A 17886-nucleotide genomic window follows, 5' to 3' on the forward strand; every position below is an offset into this window, starting at 1 on the left:
TAAGGAGACGGAGAGCTGAACTGTCAGAGCCTGTTCTCTCTTGTTTTACATATTTAAAATTTTGTACTACTTGTATGGAAAATTATAGAGCAATATGTGTTTCTTTCTTCTTTGTATGTAATTTTAACTTAAAAACAGAAGTAAATTCACATATCTTATTGATTTAAATTCTCTAATTGTTATAGTCACTCTCAAATATGCTGTCCTGATTCTTTTACTCTTTTTTTGCCATTCTTTGTTTTATAATACCCTAATTTTTATAGAGAAAAATAACTCAGAAGTGTGATCTCGGTAAAAGATTAGATCACATATAGTTTTATTATTTCTGCTCCTAAATTAATGATCACAAGATCACATCATTCACCTCATTAAATCAATTCAGCATCTCTTCATTGAACACTGTTGTAAACCTAGCACATGTCTGCATCCACATAGCAGCCTATTGCTATTATTCCTGAAGTGCCAGCTGTCCCTACTTTGTGCCCAGTCTGATGGTTCCTAAGAGCATCTGCATTTCATTTCTTTTTTTTTTTTTAATTTTATTTATTTATTTTTTCCCCCAAAGCCCCAGCAGACAGTTGCATGTCACAGCTGCACATCCTTCCAGCCGCTGCATGTGGGACGCGGCCCCAGCATGGCCGGAGAAGCGGTGTGCCGGTGTGCGCCCGGGATCGAACCCGGGCCGCCAGCAGCGGAGTACAAGCACTTAACCGCCAAGCCACGGGGCCGGCCCTGTATTTCATTTCTCAGTGTCAATTTTTAGAATTTATTAAGTAATTCTTTCCATTGGTTTATCTTAGCACATGAATTCCATCTGGTGGCTGAATAGAGTAATTACAGATCATACGATGCTTAGGAAAAACTAAACGTTTTTCTATGTATTGCTTTGAAGTTACTTAAAGAAATCATTGACTCTTGAAATTAATAAGAAGGCCGAATTGCTTTTTTTGTTGTTGTTGTTGCTGAGGAGGATTTGCCCTGAGCTGAGATCTATGCCAATCTTCTGTATTTTGTATGTAGGATGCTGCCACAGCATGGCCACTGATGAGTGGTGTAGGTCTATGCCAGGGAACTGAACCTGGGCCACTGAAGCGGAGTGCGCTGAACCTAACCACTAGGCCACGGGGTGGCCCCTTGAATTGCATATTTTTGTGAATTATAGCTTTATTACTTTAGCTACATTTTTAAACAAAAATGTAACTAAAGTGATTTCATTTAGTTCCTTAGGTGACCATGATTTATGAATACCTAAATTTGATTTTTTGTGATGAATATCACAAAAATCAGGTAGTATATAAAAGAGTGCTTATTTTCTTCATGTTCTATTTATTCTGTTTAGGTAAGGCAAACAGAAGCTTTACACTTTGGTTTGGATCATTTGTTTAGTATGATTTTAAAATCAGATCTTCTGTAGTTAAAGTTCAGGTCATTTGTTGTTATTATTGCACAACTGTAGGTTCTAAATGTGTGAAGCCTTGTTTTCTAATCACACAGAATACATGTCTGAAGGACTAAATTCAGATAGGGCAGGAAAACATTGAAAATTTGCAAATATGTTTATTAGAAATTAAATAATAAAGAATGCATTTATATTCAGTCGACTGCAAATCTGAACCCTGGTAAGCCTTTACGTATGGGGGATGAATAGGTCCCCATGGTTTTTCATTTAGAATGGAATCTTTAAAGTCCAGTCCTCAGAGAAGGATTTCCAAAGTCCCACATTTTATGCATTTGATTGTGCCAAGGTGTTGGAATATGTATGTTGTACCGGATCAGTCCCTTGTCTTAGTTTGCCAGGATAGGCTGTCATCTGAAGTACGAGAAAACAATAGATGGAGTGCATGTAGTTAATGATAATAGCTGAATAACTGATTAGTAACTGAAAGGAATAATAATTATCCTACAATTCTGATTTTTGTTGTCTGTTCCTACCCATAGATAATGACAGTAGCACTTTTTTGTGGTGAAAAGTGAAAGATCCAACTTTTTTTTTAAGTTGTTAATGTTTTTTACAATTTGAAGGGCTTTCCTAAATTGTTCTTTGGAGAAATATAGAACTCTAGTCTCTAGGCTCTTTTTAAGTGCTTTATACATATACATATGTATATGTATACATACATATGTATGTATTTACATACATATATGTAAATATAGGGTATCTTGGGGATAATATTCTGGATTTGTAAATGGTATATATCAACAAAATTTTATATTTAACATAAAGATAGGTAGCTGTGATTAATATCTTTTGGTTTCGTTTATATTCTGTTTACTTAATTGCTGCTGAGGTAGCTGTTCTTACTTAACAGAATCAAAGAATCTTCAGGGTGGCAACAAGTGTTTACAAGCCCATATTTGGATTGGACTATTGAACGAGTAGCTTTAAATGCAAAAGTGGTTGGAGGTCCACATGGAGACAAAGACAAAATGGTTGCTGTTGCCTCAGAGAGTAGCATCATCTTATGGAGTGTTCAAGATGGAGGAAGTGGAAGTGAAATTGGTAAGAAAAACTTTGTTTATGCTGCATTTTGCTGGGATATATAATCTTCTGAAGTTTAACAGGGATTGCCCATAAATGTCCAACTGGACTGTTAGTTAGCTGGAGCTCCCACATCTTCTTTCCAGGGTCCAGTGATAATAGGACCACTCAATGGGAGAGGAATGATTTGATAAAGAGGGAAGAAATTAATGTTTTAGGTGAGAGGAAAGAGTCTTCACCAGTTTGCTCCAATTGAATCCTGGCTGCTCCATGAGAATGTTGCTTTTCTTGAAACCCATTCAGTGGTGGCTGCTTTCTCTCCATCCCTCTCATAATGCTGGGCCTGAAGCTGGGGTAAATAACTTTCTTATTCCTCCTCATTGCTGCTTCTAGACCAGAAATTCTCAACTTTTTGGTCTCAGAACCCTTTTATAGCCTTAAAACGTCATTCAGGACCATTAAGAGATTTTGTTTGTGTAGGTTATATCTACTGATATTTACCATAATAGGGATTACAACTGAAATGCTTATAAATGTTTATTAATCTAATTAATTAATCTAATTACTCTAATTAATCTAAAAATAGCAATAATAAACCCATTGCATGGTAACATGAAGAACATTTTTAGTGAAAAATAACTATATTTTCCAAACATTTGTGTGAGATCCATCACTGAGTACAGTCATGTGTCACAGGATGTGTTCTGAGAAATGCGTCATTAGGCAGTTTCATCATTGTCATCATGAATTTCAGCACACGTAGATGGTGTAGCCTCCTGCACACCTAGGCCGTATGGTATTGATCTTCTGGGACCACCATCATATACGCTGTCCCTTGTTGACTGAAACATTGTTATGTGGTGCTTGACTGTATAAGAAAAATATATTAAAAATAAATTTACTTTTGGGCCAGCCCCGTGGCTTAGCAGTGAAGTGCACGTGCTCCGCTACTGGTGGCCTGGGTTCGGATCCCAGGCGTGCACTGACACACTGCTTCTCCAGCCATGCTGAGGCCGCGTCCCACATACAGCAACTAGAAGGATGTGCAGCTATGACATACAACTATCTACTGGGGCTTTGGGGGAAAAAAAAAAAGGAGGAGGATTGGCAATAGATGTTAGCTCAGAGCCGGTCTTCCTCAGCAAAAAGAGGAGGATTAGCGTGGATGTTAGCTCAGGGCTGATCTTCCTCACACAAAAAAATAATAATAATAAATTTACTTTAGAATAAGATATTTTAAACAATTTTAGGTAAAATTTAAAAATTTTGAAAGGTTTTCAGAACTTTTTAAAACTAATATTGCAAAGCACATCACAGTGTACCTATTTCTTGTTGTGTTTCTTTGTAGGTGCAAGGAAAACTTAGATTTCAAAATAATAACTTATTGGACAATAATGAGGTTACAGAGATTACATAGCAGATATAATTGAAGAAAGCTAGAAAGGAACATAGTGGAAGTATTTAGAACAAACTAAGTTAATCTTGGGAGGCTTGCATACACTAAACCCACCACCATAGACAATTTTAGAAAACATAAGAATACATATGCAGATTCCATTGGTTGTCATAATGATGACCCCATCACATGCCATGTAGCCTCTGGAAAACTCTTCTGTAAACTCTTAAGATAAAGAGAGTAAAAAAAGGCAAATAATGCTTTAGTATTACCATGAAAATAGTTTTGACCTCTCAGACTTCTGGAAACGGTCTCAGAGACCCACAAGAATTCCCAGACCATACTTTGGGAATCACTGTGCTAGATCATTTTCCTTCCCTTCTCTCCCAACCTTCTCCCTCTTCTCGCCCCAACCCCTGAAATTTTGAATCTCATGCCATCTGTACTTAACACTTGATGTAGTCTTCAGCTGCCCTCTGGGTTACTATGCTTCATTCCTTTGAAGTTACTAGCTTTAGTTCCCCAACTCAAAAATTCCTTTATCTCCACTGGGGTCTTCACTTATCACTTCCCTTTTTATCAGGCTTGGTTTCCATCGTTACGATTACTCTAGCATAGAGCCGCCATGTTCTTGCAGCTCTCTCTTTGTGTTACTTACTTGGAGAAACCCCAGCCCTGGCCAGATCTGCCTTTCCACCTGAACAGCTAAAGATGGCTAGGAAAAACACAGGCACACAATACTTTGTCTCACTTCATGACCTCTGCTCTCAAGTGCGCCTTTAAAAGTTACCCAGAAACCCTATTACATTATCCTTGTCAGTTCTGTCGCTCTCCTAGATGATTGTCTCATACCTTTTCTTCTTCCTTAAACCTCCAATACGGTCTGTTATTCTCATTGAGAAAACAGAGAAAATCGGAAGAGTCTTTTCCTTACTTCCTGCTATCATACCTGCCCGTCTGTGTGTTTCTGTGCTCATATACTCTGTTGTCCCATTTGTTACTGTGCTTAAATTGTCTCTGCTCTTCTCTAAGGCCAACTCTATATCTGATTGTATACTAGATCTTATTTCTTTCCACCTTCCCAAGACATTACTCCAGTAGTTATTCCCTCTCTCTCCTGCATTAAAATCTGCCCACTCTGTTGGATCATTTCCATCAGCATACAACCATGCTGTAATTCTGCCTTAAAAGAAACAACAAAAACTATCCTACATTCTCTTCCAGTTTTTGCTCCATTTTTCTGTTCCTCTTAAAGCAAGAGAGAATAGTTATCTGATCTTGTTTCTGTGTCCTCTTCTGCTATTCTCTCTGGAAGTTGCTCTAAACATGCTTTGGCCCCGACTACTCCGTGAGACTACTCTTGTTAGTGTTATCTGTGATCTGTACTCTCCTCAATCCTGTGATCAGTTCCTAGTCTTACTATAAGTAGAGGTCTTTCTGTGGACATGTTTTCTTAAGGTAAATACCCAGGAGTGGAGTTTCTGGGTCATATGAAAAGTGTATGCTTAACCTTATGAGAAATTGCCAAACTGTTTTCCAAAGTGGTTACCATTTTACATTTGCACTAGCAATGTATGAGAGTTCTGATGCTCTGCATCCTTACCAACACTTTTTTATTGTCAGTCTTTTTGATTTGAGCCATTGTAGTAGATGTGCAGTGATTTTAATGTTGGTTTTAATTGAGTTTACCTAATGATTAATGGTATTGGTCATCTTTTCATGTGCTTTTTGACCATTTGTATTTTTTTTTTTTTTTGAGAAGTGTCTGTTTAAATTATTGTCCTCTTTTTATGACGTTGTCTTCCTATTATTGATTTATTATAGTTCTTTACATATACTAGATTAGTGATTTGCAATCAGGGGTAATGTTGTCCCCTAGGGGACATGTGGAAATATCTGGAGACATTTTTGGTTGACACAACTGAGGGTCCTCCCATCTCTCTCCCTCCTTCCCTCCCTCTCTCTTCCTCTTTTTTTTTTTGTGAAGAAGATCAGCCCTGTGCTAACATCTGCCAATCCTCCTCCTCTTTTTTTTTTTTTTTTTTTTTTGCTGAAGAAGACTGGCCCTGGGCTAACATCCGTGCCCATCTTCCTCCACTTTATATGGGACACCGCCACAGCACGGCTTTCCAAGCGGTGTGTTGGTGCGCACCCGGGATCCGAACTGGTGAACCCCGGGCCGCCACAACGGAGTGCACGCACTTAACCACCTGTGCCACCGCGCCGGCCCCCTCTCTTCCTCTTTTTGAGACTTAGTTTCATGTTAGACCACTTTATATTGGCCTAGAGGTTACTGAGGCACTATTTTTTTTTCCATTTCTTTTCTCTCCATTATTCAGCTTAGATAAATTTTATTGATCTGTCTTTAATGTCTTTTGCCCTTTTTCTGCAGTATTCAATATGCAGTTAAGCCCATATAGTAAGTATTTCATTTAGGATATTGGACTTTTCAGCTCTAAAATTGCCTTTTTTTTATTCCGTTTAAGTTTGTTTCTCTGCTGAGATTTCTTGTCTTTTCCTGCTTTTTATTAAATCTAACATATTCGTTATAACTGTTTTGTTAGTTATTGTCTGCTAATTCGAATATCTGGGTCATCTCATGTTTTTATTTTGGGTCATATTTTCCTGCTTCTTCACATATCTAGAAAGTTTTGATTTTGTATATGCTGAACATGTGCATGATACATTATGTAGAGGGTATAGGTTATATTGTCTTCCTTTAAAAGATATGAGTTTTGTTTTGGCAGGCAATTAAATTACTGGAGAATCCTCTTGATCCTGCTAGGCTTGTTTTTATGCTTTGTTAAGGATAGGTGGCCTCTTTCAGCTTTACTCTTTATTTTAGGGCTTGGCTCCTACTCAAGGGTGTGGTCCTTATTCCTAAAGTGTTGCCTCTTTGGAGTCTGAACTGGATGCCTGTGGTGCTCAGCAAGAGCCACTCTTACTGAGCTAGAACTAGTGCATCTGCCTACATATGACCTCTGATGTCTCCACTCAGCTCTCAGTTCTGTGCAGCCTCTCTTATTTCTTGGGGGTGAGAGAGTCTCACCCTGCCTAGGTACAGTCTGACTTCAGACAAGGGGTAGGGAAACCCCTGTGCAACTTTGTGCTGTCCCCACTCCTGGTGCTTGGCAGTTCCCTCCTTTCTTATAACTTGCTCATAAATCCTGGTCACCTCGACAGTTGTAGACTTTGAGCTCAGCCTCTTTGTTTCAAGGAAGAGGCTTGAGTTTCACCACCCTATGGTATGGTCAGGACAGTGTCCTTAACGCAGAAATTCAGGGTGAACACGGGGCGTATCTGGTGTATTTCCCATCTTTCAAGTCTTCTGCTGGCTGTTGTCCAGTGCCTGAAAACAGTTGCCTTGCATTTTGGCCAATTTTATGTTGTGCTACAGTCAGGAATAATCTGATGACATTAATTCCATCATGACTGGCAGTGGAAGTCCTCCCTAACAACTTTAGAAAAAAGTTTTTAACGTTAACATTTTTGAAATTATAATATTCTAATAATAAGACAGAAAGGGAATCAGTTGTGATTTTTTTTTTCTTTTTTCTAATTGCCACTTGTAACATGCCAATAAGTGCAGGAGATTTTATGCCTTACTTTGTTTTCAAAAGCTAATGTGGTAGGTAGCTATGTTATGAGATAGTACATAGTAATTGGTTCTCGCCCTGTAAAAGAAACCATTCGTTGTTACAAATGTTCTTCACAACTTGACAGCACCATCCAAAGAAAATTGTTAGGTCTGGTATATCCATGATAGAGCTCTCCCAGAGGCTGGACTCCCTTCCTTATAACTTATTTAAGATAGTGCTGCTGGGTTGCTGCTATGAGCAATATTTTACTGAGAGGGTCCCTTAAGACAGGAGCTTGTCATTACTTATACTGTTGTCTTCCTTGTGGATAGTGGTCAGGGTTGTTGAGCCTAAGCAAGAGTGACACTTTAAATTTCTTGAGGTCATTCAGAATGTCTTCCTTAATTTCCCAGAACCTCATCCTTCTCTAGAGTCATCGTATTTGATTTTCTTGTTTTTATTGCTACCTTTCACATAGCTCATAGTACTGAATACAGTTAGTTTCACATGTTCTGAAAAATTGTTTGACATCAAAATTAAAGTACTGTTACATAAAAATTTCTAAAATTGTGTGTGAAATGATGACTTTCTGCTTTGAAATGGCAAATTTATTTCTCATTTCTGGTCAAAGGGCTGTTTTGTCTGTGTTGTATTTTATCTTGGTTTGGTTTTTTTAGTTGATAGGTTGGGCTGAGATGTTGTATTCATATGTATAAATATGTGTTTGTACATACAAACTAAAATGTGTGTATAGAAGACATTGCTAGCAGTACTTTCTTTTTGTTCAGTGTATATCATTTTTCTTCCTGCTAGATACCTGGCTTTTTCAAGATTGGTTAAGAATTTTCAAGGAGTTATTTATTGCCACTGATCTTGTCTGTCCGTAGTACAGTTCTGAACAGAAAGGCAAATACCCTGCACTGGTGTAAGATTCAAAAGAAATCAGTTATCTTTTCTGGCCTATGCTTTTTTTTTTTTTTTTTTTTTTTTGCGCTAAGGAAGATCTGCACTGAGCTAACATCTGCTGCCAGTCTTTCTCTTTTTATATGTGGGTCGTTGCCACATCATGGCCATTGACAGATGAGTGGTGTAGGTCCGTACCCAGGAACCAAACCTGGGCCACTGAAGCAGAGCATGCTGAACTTAACCACTAGGACACTGGGGCTGGCTCTGGCCTATGCCTTTATTTTATTTTGTTAATTTTTTTTTTCGTTTATTTATTTTTGTGAGGAAGTTCAGCCCTGTGCTAATACCTGCCAATCCTCCTCTTTTTTTTTTTTTTTTTTTTTTGCTGAGGAAGACTGGGCCTCGGCTAACATCTGTGCCCATCTTCCTCTGCTTTATATGGGACTCCGCCACAGCATGGCTTGCCAAGCGGTGCATTGGTGTGCGCCTGGGATTCAAACTGGCGAACCCTGGGCCTCTGCAGCAGAGCGCGCGCACTTAACCGCTTGCGCCACCAGGCCGGCCCCTCATTTATTATTTTTTTGTAAGGAAGACTGGCTCTGAGCTAACATCCATTGCCAATCTTCCTCTTTTTACTGAGGAACATTAGCTCTGAGCTAACGTCTGTGCTCATCTTCTTCTATTTTGTATATGGGATGCCACAACAGCATGGCTTGATGAGTGGTGCATTGATCTGCGCCCGGGATCTGAACCTGTGAATCCCAGGCTGCCAAAGTGGAGCACTCGAACTTAAGCACTACGCCACCAGGCCGACCCCCCCGGTCTATGCTTTTAATACATGCTGCAGTTGCGTTTAATTGGTTCATTTTTTCCCGTAAGTTCTTCAAACTCTTATGCATCCTTGTTTTTCTCAGCTGGATGCTGAGAAAGTTGTTCATGTTGTCACATAATAAGTACTTTATTCAAAAATAAAAAAAACCGTTACCTGTAACAGCTAACGATCCACACAACACAGTATAGAATAGGTGAGACTTTTTTCCCAGCATTATTAGGTAAAACGATATTTCTCATATGATGCTTTTCAGATAATTAAGATAATATTTAAGTGTCAAAATTGGATTATAACATTTTTAGGGTGAAAGTGAGCATTAGACATTATAGCTTGGACCCTGTTTTATAGATGAGGTAAGTAAGAACCAGAAAGGTGGCAAAGAAAGGTACTCCTGGGGCCAGGATTCCAGCTCTGATTCTCCTGACTACTAGTGCAGTAAGTGCTCTGTTAAAGAGAGTCAGCTATATAGGGCTGTAAATGCCACACCAAGGTGAGCCTAGAATTCTCTGCTTCACACAGTCTTGGCTCTTCTGCTATTAATGTGGGATATTTGCTCCTTATAGCCTCCCTCACCTACATCGCTCTGCCCTTTTCTCAGATTCCCTGGACTTGCCGATTCCCAGTCCCCCAATTTGATGAACTCTTATTCATCTTTTAAAAAATCCAACTCAGATGGCTTCTTTTCTAAGAAATATTCTCAACCCCCTTTTTGTAGCTACCCCCTTTTTATTCCTTATTACTACACCCTGTGCATGCTTCTGTTCCTGTTGCATTACAATTGGTTGTTTGCGTTTTTTCCTCTTCTAAACCGTAAGTTCCTAGTAATATCCTTTCTTCTCATGTTTTTTAATCTAACTGCCTACTGTAGTGCCTTTTGAATGAATTAAATTGAGATCCACAATACTAGGAAACGAGGAGTTTAAAATAAGTTCTGAGTAAAGGCCTGAATGTTTATTTTGGGTATAGTATGACTTCTTACTGCTTTTTTTTCTTTTTGCTTTTTTGCCTACGTCCAGATTTCTAGACACATTCTGGATAGTTGAGGTTGCCAAGTCTGTCTTCAGATCAGTGGTTCCCAGTAACCAGTCATGAACAAACTGCAGCTAAATCTCTTGTGGATTTTATAAAAATGCAATTTATATAAAATTTTCTGATTTAGTAAGTCCAGCATGAGCCCTAGGATCCTTTTTATTTTATTTTGTTCACTTTAAATCTACCCACTTATTTTTTTTTTAATTGATGTTTTAATGGTTTCTAACATTGTGAAATTTTTGGGTTGTACATTTTTGTTTGTCCGTCACCATATATATGACTCCCTTCACCCCTTGTGCCCACCCCCCACCCCCACTGCCCCTGGTAACCACAGTCCAGTTTTCTCTGTCCATGTGTTGGTTTATATTCCACATATGAGTGAGATCATACAGTGTTTGTCTTTCTCTTTCTGGCTTATTTCACTTAACATAATACGCTCCAGGCCCATCCATGTTGTTGCAAATGGGACGATTTTGTCTTTTTTTATGGCTGAGTAGTATTCCATTGTGTATATATACCACATTTTCCTAATCCAATCGTCAGTCGAGGGACACTTAGGTTGCTTCCACTTCTTAGCTATGGTGAATAATGCTGCAATGAACATAGGGGTGCATAAGCCTCTTTGGATTGTTGATTTCAGGTTCGTTGGATAGATTCCCAGTAGTGGGATGGCTGGATCATAGGGCATCTCTATTTTTAATTCTTTGAGGAATCTCCATACCGTTTTCCATAGAGGCTGCACCAATTTGCATTCCCACCAGCTGTGTATGAGGGTTCCTGTTTCTCCACATCCTCTCCAACATTTATTGTTTTTTGTCTTGGTCATTATAGCCATTCTAACGGGTGTGAGGTGGTATCTTAGTGTTGTTTTGATTTGCATTTCCTTGATGATTAGTGATGTTGAGCATCTTTTCATGTGCCTATTGGCCATCTGTATATCTTCCTTGGAGAAGTGTCTCTTCATTTCCTCTGCCCATTTTTTGATCGGGTTGTTTGTTTTTTATTGTTCAGTTGTGTGAGTTCTTTATATATTATGGAGATCAATCCCTTGTCAGATGTATGTTTTGCAAATATTCTCTCCCAGCTGGTTGGTTGTCTGTTCATCTTGATTCTGGTTTCATTAGTCTTATAAAAGCTCTTTAGGGGCCGGCCCTGTGGCTTAGCGGTTAGGTGTGCGTGCTCCGCTGCTGGTGACCTGGGTTCGGATCCCGGGCGCACACTGAGGCACCGCTTCTCTGGCCATGCTGAGGCCGCGTCCCGCATACAGCAACTAGAAGGATGTGCAGCTATGACATACAACTATCTACTGGGGCTTTGGGGGGGAAATAAATAAATAAATAAAATCTGGGAAATAAATAAATAAATAAAACCTTTAAAAAAAAAAAAAAAACAAGCTCTTTAATCTGATATAGTCCCACTTGTTTATTTTTTCTTTAGTTTCCCTAGTCTGGGTAGGCATGTCATCTGAAAAGATTCCTTTAAAACCAATGTCAAACAGTGTGTTGCCTATATTTTCTTCTATGAGTTTTATAGTTTTAGGTCTCACCTTCAGGTCTTTGATCCATTTTGAGTTAATTTTTGTGAATGGCGACAGCACATGGTCCACTTTCTTTTGCATGTGGCTGTCCAGTTTTCCCAACACCATTTATTGAAGAGACTTTCTTTTCTCCATTGCATGTTCTTAGCACCTTTGTCGAAAATTAGCTGTCCGTGTATGTGTGGTTTTATCTCTGGGCTTTCAATTCTGTTCCATTGATCTGTGTGTCTGTTTTTGTACCAGTACCATGCTGTTTTGATTACTATTGCTTTGTAGTATGTTTTGAAGTCAGGGATTGTGATGCCTCCTGCTTTGTTCTTTTTTTCTTAGGATTTCTTTAGCTATTCGGGGTCTTTTGTTGCCCCATGTAAATTTTAGTATTCTTTTTTCTATTTCCATGAAGAATGTCATTGGGATTCTGATTGGGATTGCATTGAATCTGTAGATTGCTTTAGGTATTATAGACATTTTAACTATGTTTATTCTTCCAATCCACGTGCATGGGATATCTTTCCATTTCTTTATGTCATCATGGATTTCTTTCAATAATGTCTTGTAGTTCTCATTGTATAGGTCCTTCACCTCCTTGGTGAGATTTATTCCTAGGTATTTTATTCTTTTTGATGCAATTGTAAATGGTATTATCTTTTTGAGCTCTCTTTCTGTTAGTTCATTATTAGCATACAGAAATGCAACTGATTTTTGTAGATTGATTTTGTACCCTGCAACTTTGCTGTAGTTGTTGATTGTTTCTAATAGTTTTCCAACTGATTCTTTAGGGTTTTCTATATATACAATCATGTCATCTGCAAATAGTGAGAGTTTCACTTCTTCGTTACCTATTTGGATTCCTTTTATTCCTTTTTCTTGCCTAATTCCTCTGGCCAAAACCTCCAGTACTATGTTGAATAGGAGTGGTGAGAGTGGGCAGCCCTGCCTCGTTCCTGTTCTCAGAGGAATGGCTTTCAGTCTTTCCCCGTTGAGTATGATGTTGGCTGTGGGTTTGTCATATATGGCCTTTATTATGTTGAGGTATTTTCCTTCTATTCCCATTTTATTGAGAGTTTTTATCATAAATGGATGTTGTATCTTGTCAGATGCCTTCCCTGTGTCTATTGAGATGATCATGTGGTTTTAATCTTTGTTTTGTTGATGTGATGTATCACGTTGATTGATTTGCGGATGTTGAACCATCCCTGCGTCCCTGGTATAAATCCCACTTGATCATGGTGTATGATCTTTTTAATGTATTGTTGTGTTCGGTTTGCCAATATTTTGTTGAGGATTTTTGCATCAATGTTCATCAGCGATATTGGCCTGTAATTTTCTTTCTTTGTATTGCCTTTGTCTGGTTTTGGTATCAGAGTGATGTTGGCCTCGTAGAATCATTTAGGAAGTGTTCCATCTTCCTCTATTTTTTGGAATAGTTTGAGAAGGATGGGTATTAAATCTTCTTTGAATGTTTGGTAAAATTCACTGGAGAAGCCATCTGGTCCTGGACTTTTATTTTTGGGGAAGTTTTTGATTACTATTTCAATCTCTTTACTTGTTATTGGTCTATTCAGATTCTTCATTTCTTCTTGGTTCAATTTTGGGAGGTTGTATAAGTCTAAGAATTTATCCATTTCTTCTAGATTGTCCAATTTGTTGGCATATAATTTCTCATAGTATTCTCTTATAATCTTCTGTATTTCCGTGGTATCCGTTGTAATTTCTCCTCTTTCATTTCTAATTTTATTTACTTGAGCCTTTTCTCTTTTTTTCTTAGTAAGCCTGGCTAAGGGTTTGTCGATTTTGTTTATCTTCACGAAGAACCAACTCTTTGTTTCATTAATCATTTCTACTGGTTTTTGGTCTCAATTTCATTTATTTCTGCTCTGATTTTTATTATTTCTCTCCTTCTGCTGGCTTTGGGCTTTGTTTGTTCTTCCTTTTTCTAGTTCTGTTAGGTGTAATTTAAGGTTGCCTATTTGGGCTTTTTCTTGTTTGTTAAGGTGGGCTTGTATCGCTATGAGTTTCCCTCTCAGGACCGCTTTTGCTGCATCCCATATGGTTTGATTTGGCATATTATCATTTTCGTTTGTTTCCAGATAGTTTTTGATTTCTCCTTTAATTTCATCAATGATCCATTGGTTGTTCAGTAGCATGTTGTTTAATCTCCACATTTTTGTCACTTTCCCAGTTTTTTTTTCATGGTTCATTTCCAGTTTCATAGCCTTATGGTCTGAAAAGATACTTGTTATGATTTCAATGTTCTTAAATTTATTGAGGATTGCTTTGTTTCCCAACATATGGTCTATCCTAGAGAATGTTCCATGCGCGCTTGAGAAGAATGTGTAGTCAGCTGTTTTTGGATGGAGTGCTCTGTATGTGTCTACTAGGTCCATCTCGTCCAGTTTTTCATTTAAGTCTACTATTTCTTTATTGACTTTTTGTCTGGATGGTCTATCCATTGTTGTAAGTGGGGTGTTAAGATCCCCTACTATTATTGTGTTGTTGTTGATTTCTCCTTTTAGGTTTGTTAATAGTTGTTTTATGTACATTGGTGCTCCTGTGTTGGGTGCATATATATTTATAAGTGATATGTCTTCTTGATGGAGTGTCCCTTTTATCATTATATATTTCCCTTCTTTGTCTTTCTTAACCTGTTTTATCTTGAAATCTACTTTGTCTGATATGAGTATGGCAACACCTGCTTTCCTTTGTTTGCCATTAGCTTGGAGTATTGTCTTCCATCCTTTCACTCTGAGCCTGTGCTTGTCTTTAGTGCTAAGATGTGTTTCCTGAAGGTAGCATATTGTTGGGTCTTGCTTTTTAATCCATCCTGCCACTCTGTATCTTTTGATTGGAGAGTTCAATCCATTTACATTTAGGGTAATTATTGAAATATGAGGGCTGAATGTTGCTGTTTTGTCACTTATTTTCTGGTTCTTTTGCATTTCCTTTGTTTCTTGTCCCATTTGTTTTGGACTGCCAATTCACTTTGGTTGTTCTGTCTTATGACTCTTCTAGTTTTCTCTTTGTTTATCATATGTGGTTTTGTTTTGATTATTTGTTTAGTGGTTACCTTGAGGTTTGGGCAAAAAATCTTGTGTATGAGATAGTCCATTATCTGATGGCCTCCTATTTCCTTATACTAAGTCAATTCAATCACTTTCCTCTTCCCCTTCTAAGTTGTTCTTGTTATACCTTATTCTATCTTGTGTTGTGGCTGTGTGTTTACAGTGATGAGGTTAAATTTATTTTTGGTGAGTTTCTTCCTTTGATCTTTGAATTTAGTATTTAAGTGGTTGTTAACCTATTCCGGTAAAGATTTACTATTTTTCTGAGTTTGTCTACCTACTTTTCTCCTTGCTCCAAGCTTTGTGTTCCCTTTCTCTTCTTTTTTCAGGCCTGAGGGCCTTGTTGAGTATTTCTTATAGTGGGGGTCTTGTGGCCATGAACTCCCTTAGCTTTTGTTGATCTGGGAGAGTTACTATTTCTCCATCATATTTGAAGGATATTTTTGCTGGATAGAGTATTCTTGGCTGAAAGTTTTTGTCTTTCAGTATTTTGAATATATCATTCCAGTCTCTTCTAGCCTGTAAAGTTTCTGTTGAGAAATCCTCTGAGAGCCTGATGGGAGTTCCTTTGTACGTTATTTTTTGTTTTTGTCTAGCTGCCCTTAATATTATTTCTTTGTCGTTGACCCTGGCTAGCCTTCACTAGGTGTCGTGGTGAAGGCCTTTGTTTGTTAATATATGTAGGTGTCCTGTTGGCTTTGCTTACTGGTATTTCCTGCTCCTTCCCCAGATTTGGGAAATTCTCAGCTATTATTTCCTTGAATAGGCTCTCTGTTCCTCTTTCCCTCTCTTCTCCCTCAGGAATACCTATAATTCTTATGTTACATTTTCTAATAGAGTCAGATATTTCTCAGAGTCTTTCTTCATTTCTTTTTAGTCTTAGTTCTCTCTCCTCTTCCATCTGGAGTATATCTGTATTCCTATCCTCTAAAGTGCTAATTCTTTCCTCCATATTGTCAGCTCTGTTCTTTAAAGATTCCAGATTCTCCTTTATCTCCTCCATTGTGTTCTTCATCTCCATCAGCACTGATTGGTTTTTCTTTATGATTTCAATCTCTTTTGTGAAGAAACTCCTAATCTCATTGAATTGTTTGTCTGTGTTGTCTCGTATTTCGTTGAGTGTTTTTATGATAGCTATTTTGAAATCTTTGTCATTTAGTTTATGGATTTCTGTGTCTTCGGGGTTGATTTCTGGGTGCTTGTCATTTTGTTTCTGGTCTGGCGATTTCATATATTTTTGCATTGTGGTTCCTGTGTTGGTTTTGTTTTTCCTCATCCTGGAAATCTCTGGTTGCAATTTCCACCTGCCGCCACTGTCTGGTGGTAAAGGGCTGTGTAGTCTAAGCCCCCTGCGCTCTGCCCCGGTTTTTCTGCTGCGATCCGCAGTTTTGTTTTTTGTTTTTTTTTCCCGCTGCGATCCACGGGTCCGGTCGTTTGATCAGGTCTGCCGCGGATCACTTGGTCTGGTCTGTCGCAGATCACTTGGTCTGGTCTGCCACGGATCGCTAGGTCTGGTCTGGTTGGTTGAGCTGCAGGGTCCGGTTTGCGGGGAGGGGGGAGCTCTCTTTTGCCCTCTGGGTCCCTGACGTGGGAGGCTTCTCGTTTGCCCCTCTTTATCTGCTCTCTGGGGTGCTCAGATGTTGATGGTAGCCCTGTGGCTCTTCTGAGTCCTCTGTGCGGGAGTTTCCCACTGGCTGAGGGAGCCCGAAGAGCTACGGTTTCCCCGCCGATGGCCGCCCCTCCCCCCTCTCTGGGAGCCGCTCAGACCAGGATCGCTGATCTGATGGGGAGGGAGAGGAGTTCTCCTTACCTCTCCCCACTTCCTCTGGGGGCCCAGCACGTTCCGCTCTCAGATGTGCGGCAGTGTGGATCTTTCCGCTCTAGCTTTTCACTGTCTGGGATTCCGTTGTTGGTCTGTGACTGTTCCTTTTGTTGTATCTTGTCGGGGGAAGAGTTCACGGGAAAGCTCACTCCGCCATGATGCTGACGTCTACCCACTTATTTTGATGATCAGCTGGGTGTGGGAACCACAGCTCACATAACAGGGTGTTCTGTCAGTGGGAGATTGCTTGTGGCAGACTTACCTACAGTAGGAGTTGCGTAAGCTGCTGAAGAGCTGATGAGTTTCTTATTTTTGGTCCCCAGAGTGTCAGCACATAATTTGTAGAAATGAGAATAGGTTTAAATAGTCACCTACAGGATGTTTTTAATCTGGGTTTTGATTAATTCTAAAGATCATACTGATTAACCTCTTTATTTTTTATTACCCTTTTAGGTGTGTTCAGCCTGGGCGTTCCAGTCGATGCTCTCTTCTTTATTGGTAACCAGTTGGTGGCCACGAGTCATACAGGGAAAGTGGGGGTGTGGAATGCTGTCACTCAGCACTGGCAGGTTAGTTTTAACTAAAGCATGTTATAGAAATAAAAACACTTCTGAAACTCATGCTGCTTATGCATCTGCTTTATTCTTATGGAATTCATATTTTTCCTGTTTTGGATTATACAGGATATTGAATATATATTTAGTGGTAAGTTTGCTTCTAGATACAGATTTGACTATGTTTTCAAGAATTTTAAGTTACTTTGGAAAATGAGTGGGTTTTTAATCTGTAGTTTGACTTTCCTTTGTTTCCTTGAAATATTTTAAGTTCCATGCCTTGGGAATAGTGGTTTAGGCAAACTTCAGTTCCTGAGTGGAAGCACAGATCTGTGAAAATACATAGCCTGTTAGAGAAGATAGCAAGCTAAACGATCTCAGGTACTTGAGAAGATCAAGAAGGAGATAAGACTAAAAAGAGGTTAATTCCTGATTCTGAAGGAGAGAGGAAAAGGTAAAGTACTTTATGTCAGATCCATGTTTAGAAAGATAACAGTAGTAGCTGATATGAAAGATGTGCTGGAGATCAGAGGAGTAATCCTGCAAAAGAAGCAGAGGGAGTCAACTAAAACAGTGGTGGAAGAGATAGCAAAGACGAGACTGGAAAACATTTCATAAGCCTTCCAAAAATGACGAGATGGTATCTGATGAGATGTGGAAATTAAGGAAGGAGAGAGAGAGATATTTC

At 38.9% G+C, this 17886-nt stretch overlaps 1 protein-coding gene across 2 annotated transcripts in view; it reads left to right on the plus strand.

Moving 5' to 3' along the window:
* KCTD3 (potassium channel tetramerization domain containing 3) overlaps positions 1-17886 on the plus strand; it is a 59957-nt gene that overhangs the window by 17821 nt on the left and 24250 nt on the right. For both annotated transcript variants that reach the window (XM_004439652.2, XM_087424357.1), the window contains exons 9-10: positions 2310-2500; positions 17098-17213. In XM_004439652.2, coding sequence (XP_004439709.1) covers positions 2310-2500; positions 17098-17213 — 307 coding nt within the window. The remainder of the gene's footprint in view (positions 1-2309; positions 2501-17097; positions 17214-17886) is intronic.

Source organism: Ceratotherium simum, chromosome 36, assembly GCF_057802395.1.
Source record: "Ceratotherium simum simum isolate JZ-2026a chromosome 36, ASM5780239v1, whole genome shotgun sequence".
In the NCBI taxonomy this organism is placed as follows: Eukaryota; Metazoa; Chordata; class Mammalia; order Perissodactyla; family Rhinocerotidae; genus Ceratotherium; species Ceratotherium simum.